The following is a 5,000-nucleotide window of genomic DNA, read 5'->3' as shown; positions in this document are numbered from 1 at the left end:
AGAGAGAGATGGAGAGAGAGACGGAGAGAGAGAGACGGAGAGAGAGAGACGGAGAAAGAGAGATGAATATGCCCACAGAAAAGTTTTGATTGACATCGAGGTGTTTTCCTCTAAACCCTGCAGAGGATGAATAATTTATACCCCGCTCTGCTATCTCACATATTAAAAATGAAATAGTAACCTCTCTACTCTGCAGGGGCGTTGTCTTATGTCCTCTGCTGTTAGAGGCAGGTGTAGTGATTGAAGCAGCATACTGTTGGTCCAGTTCAATGTGAAACACTCCTGGGAGTTTCGTAGGGTCATGGTGGAGGGTGTGTTAACAGATGTTTGGACCCCTCTCTCTTCACAGGTTGCTTTAAGGTCCAGTTCTACAAGCTTTTTGCCACTTCAGGCTGAAGGGATTCGCTCCCCCTGCAGACGGAAACAGACAGCAGTATCTGTCTGCGATTAATAAGTCATGTCTTAAGATTACGTGTTGTTGTCAGATAGCTTCTTCCAAGGAAGAACAGTTGGGAACTTTTGAAGAGAGGAATTATGAACAAGTGCAGGAGTTTTACCTTATCGTGTTGCTAGAGCAGGAAAAACTCTGGGCATTAGTTGAATGCTATGACTAGCAGACAGAGTATTTCCTGATCAGAACATGTGGCCAGACAAAACTCACCCTTCTAATGAATGGTTGTTGACTTCTTGAAGGCATGACTGATACAATGCATTGCTATCATTGCCGTAGTCTATCTATGACTGAGGTTTTATGTTGTGTGTGTGTGTGTGTGTGTGTGTGTGTGTGTGTGTGTGTGTGTGTGTGTGTGTGTGTGTGTGTGTGTGTGTGTGTGTGTGTGTGTGTGTGTGTGTGTGTGTGTGTGTGTGTGTGTGTGTGTGTGTGTGTGTGTGTGTGTGTGTGTGTGTGTGTGTGTGTGTGTGTGTGTGTGTGTGTGTGTGTTACAGGTGACTGCTGGTTGCTGGCAGCCATAGCTTCGTTGACTTTGAATGATAATCTCCTCCACAGAGTGGTTCCTCATGGACAGGACTTCGGAGGACAGTACGCTGGCATCTTCCACTTCCAGGTCAACACACACTCACTTCCTGTTTCTATTACTACCGTATATTAAGGTATTCTTGATGATTTCCCAAATACTGGATCTACAGTTGATATTTAGCTCAAGTATTTAATAGAAAAGGTGTATAAAAAAAATCATTAAAAAAAGGTCTCAATATTTAGCTGCCTAAATTCTCTGCTTGACATTTACAGATAGTTCAGTCAAAATCTCGACTATCACAGTTACTGAGTAATAAACCAGTTATAAACACTTTATCTGCAAACAATACACCTAGGTAGGATTTGAGTACATCGTAACAGAACCGAGGAACCTCTTCCTGCTTCTTGCCAGGCCTTATCATATGAACTTTGCTTTGTACACAAAACCAAACCTCTTACTCAAACCTTATGTATCACCTTCTTATGCATCGCTAGTCACTGTAAACAATGCCACTTTATATAATGTTTACATACCCTACATTACTCATCTCATATGTATATACTGTACTCTATACCATCTACTGCATATTGCCTATGCCGCATGGCCATCGCTCATCCATATATTTATCTGTACATATTCTTATTCATTCCTTTACACTTGTGTGTGTGTATAATATAGTTGTGAAATTGTTAGATTGTTAGATATTACTGCACGGTCGGAACTAGAAGCACAAGCATTTCACTACATTCGCATTATCATCTGCTAACCGTGTGTATGTGACCAATAACATCTCCTAACCATGTGTATGTGACCAATAAAATTTGCTAACTGTGTGTATGTGACCAATAACATCTGCTAACCATGTGTATGTGACCAATAACATTTGCTAACCATGTGTATGTGACCAATAACATCTGCTAACCATGTGTATGTGACCAATAACATTTGCTAACCATGTGTATGTGACCAATAACATCTGCTAACCATGTGTATGTGACCAATAACATCTGCTAACCATGTGTATGTGACCAATAAAATTTGCTAACCGTGTGTATGTGACCAATAACATCTGCTAACCGTGTGTATGTGACCAATAACATCTGCTAACCATGTGTATGTGACCAATAACATCTGCTAACCGTGTGTATGTGACCAATAACATCTGCTAACCGTGTGTATGTGACCAATAACATCTGCTAACCGTGTGTATGTGACCAATAACATCTGCTAACCATGTGTATGTGACCAATAACATATGCTAACCGTGTGTATGTGACCAATAACATCTGCTAACCGTGTATGTGACCAATAACATCTGCTAGCCGTGTGTATGTGACCAATAACATCTGCTAACCGTGTGTGTGACCAATAACATCGGCTAACCATGTGTATGTGACCAATAACATCTGCTAACCATGTGTATGTGACCAATAACATCTGCTAACCATGTGTATGTGACCAATAACATCTGCTAACCATGTGTATGTGACCAATAACATCTGCTAACCGTGTGTATGTGACCAATAACATCTGCTAACCGTGTGTATGTGACCAATAACATCTGCTAACCGTGTGTATGTGACCAATAACATCTGCTAACCGTGTGTATGTGACCAATAACATCTGCTAACCATGTGTATGTGACCAATAACATCTGCTAACCATGTGTATGTGACCAATAACATCTGCTAACCGTGTGTATGTGACCAATAACATCTGCTAACCGTGTGTATGTGACCAATAACATCTGCTAACCGTGTGTATGTGACCAATAACATTTGATTTTATTTGATCAGAAAGTGAAAGGGTAAATGAACTGCACAGTTTAAAGTAATTCTCCAGTGAAAATACCCCTTTCAAAGTTTATATTCTGTTAACTCATACCCAAATAATATGTTTGACTCATCTTATACACGTATTTGTGGCCAAAGCATACATTTGAGAAAAAACACTTCAACAACCTCAAACTTGTATCTTAAACATTTAAAAAATGCTTGCTATTTCCTCAAAGATAATGACATCGTCCAACCTCATTGGGTGAGCTGGCCAATCAGCAATCTACTCGCATTCATTAATTTTCACAACAGGTATACAGCCCAACCATTACAACACGGAAATCTGCTTTTTCACCTACGTAATTGCCTTTTTTGGAATTAATTATAGGTCATAGAATTTTCATAGAAAAATCTGGAAACACTTGACAGTTACATTAAGTTCCTTTAAGTGCTGCTGGCTCTGACTATGATATGGTTTACTTTCTTGTAGGCACCACAGGTGTGTCAAATATTGTTGTGATAACGTTGGGGTGAATTTAAGGTAAAATGATACTGTCCATTGAACTGGCATACAACTCAGTTCACAAAATGATTGGATTTATGTGGATCAGACACCAACTCTGCTAAATAGATACATTGAGATATAGTTGTGATAGGAATGAGTCCTAACTTCCACCAACATAAAATGTTCACATCGTCTCTTATAGTCATCAATGCGTTCGACTTTGAGTGGAAGTTAGGATATGCCCCGTAAAGGCTAATAGCGTAGATTCAGAAATGTGATCATAGTGTGATTCCCCCTCTTGTGTGTGTCTGTGGAGGAGGGAGGGTTGTGGTGCTTCTCTGTGTCAGCCAAGCCCTGACCAAAAGTTGCATTTCCAGTTTAGCAGGTGAAAAAAAATACTGCTTTTACGACGCCCCGGTTTAGCTGTTGGCTAATATGAGTCTTTGCAGTTTGGTTGATTTCAAAATCCCCTGCCTAATGGGACAACCACAGAGCAGGCATTAAATGCATTCATTGTCTGTCTTTCACCTAAACAATGGGGATGAACCAGCAAGATCAGTTTTATTTGAGTTATTTTCAGTTTATTTTATACTAAGACAATTTATCAGCTAAATAGATTTGGTTTAAAGGCCTAATGCAGCGGTTTGTATATCAATATCAGATCATTTCTGGGTAACAATTAAAGTACCTTACAAAAAATTATCAAGCAAGAATATTTATATCACTGTCTGGGAGTGGTCTGGGTGGGGGAGGGGGAAGCTGAGAGCTTTGGAACTCTCCTTGTTATTGGTCTATTAATCAATTGACTGCGTGGTGATATCACCATGGAATGCCAAACCTTCCTCCCGTGTAAACCTGCTGATTAGAAGGTCCTGTCTAGATTCTATTTTCAACAAGCAACTATCTGGAAATAACACTGATAAAAAAAATCTAACTTTTATAGTGTTAGATTCATCAGATGTTGACTTCACTGGGTTTTGAAAAAAGTAATACAAAAATAATCTAAAAAGGATGAGGGTCCAAATGATTGGCAGCCTTGTTTTTAATACTCTAGCACCCTGCCCTTGTGATTATAAGATTGGAGAACACGTTGGGAGGGAGTTTAAACATTCCTCCATACAGAATCTTTCCAGATCCTTGATGTCCTTCGACTGCCCTTATGGACTCCCCTCTTCAATTCAAACTAAAGGTTTTCAATGGGGTTCCAGTCCGGAGATTGAGATTACAAAATGTTCATTTTGTGGTCAATGAATCATTTCTTTGTGGATTTAGATGAGTGCTTGGGGTTGTTATCTTGCTGGAAGATGAACTTGTGGCCAGGTTTTAGCCTCCTGGCGACCAGTTTTTTGTTTAAAATGTCCTGGTACTTGGTTAAGTTCATAATGCCGTTGACCTTAACAAGAAAAGTACCTCATACCTACTGTAAAATATATTGCATCTTTGACGTTATGTTTGGTTTGCTTCCACTGGTCCCTTGTTAAGGTCAACGGCGTCATGAACTTTACCAAGTCTGAGGATTTTTTACCCAAAACCTGGTTACCTCTGTCAGGAGGCTGACACTTGGCCGCTGGTGCATTTTCCAGCAAGACAATAACACCAAGCAGACATAAGAAATGGTTAGTTGACCACAAAATTGACATTTTGCAACAAGTCTCTGGACTTGAACCCCATTGAAAACCTGTGGTTTGAATTGAAAAGGACAAGTACGTAAGAGCAGACGAAGGATATCGAGGATCTGGAAAG

The 5,000-nt window shown here is 39.9% G+C and overlaps 1 protein-coding gene across 1 annotated transcript in view; it reads left to right on the top strand.

Annotated features, from left to right (window-relative positions):
• LOC118379536 (calpain-1 catalytic subunit-like) overlaps positions 1-5,000 on the top strand; it is a 39,775-nt gene that overhangs the window by 16,763 nt on the left and 18,012 nt on the right. The window contains exon 4 of the mRNA XM_052497436.1: positions 946-1,064. Within this exon, the coding sequence (XP_052353396.1) occupies positions 946-1,064 (119 nt within the window). The remainder of the gene's footprint in view (positions 1-945; positions 1,065-5,000) is intronic.

Source organism: Oncorhynchus keta, chromosome 35 (assembly GCF_023373465.1).
Source record: "Oncorhynchus keta strain PuntledgeMale-10-30-2019 chromosome 35, Oket_V2, whole genome shotgun sequence".
NCBI classification, from domain to species: Eukaryota; Metazoa; Chordata; class Actinopteri; order Salmoniformes; family Salmonidae; genus Oncorhynchus; species Oncorhynchus keta.
The sequence above is the reverse complement of the archived record's forward strand: the minus strand, read 5'-3'. Positions and strand labels throughout refer to the sequence as shown.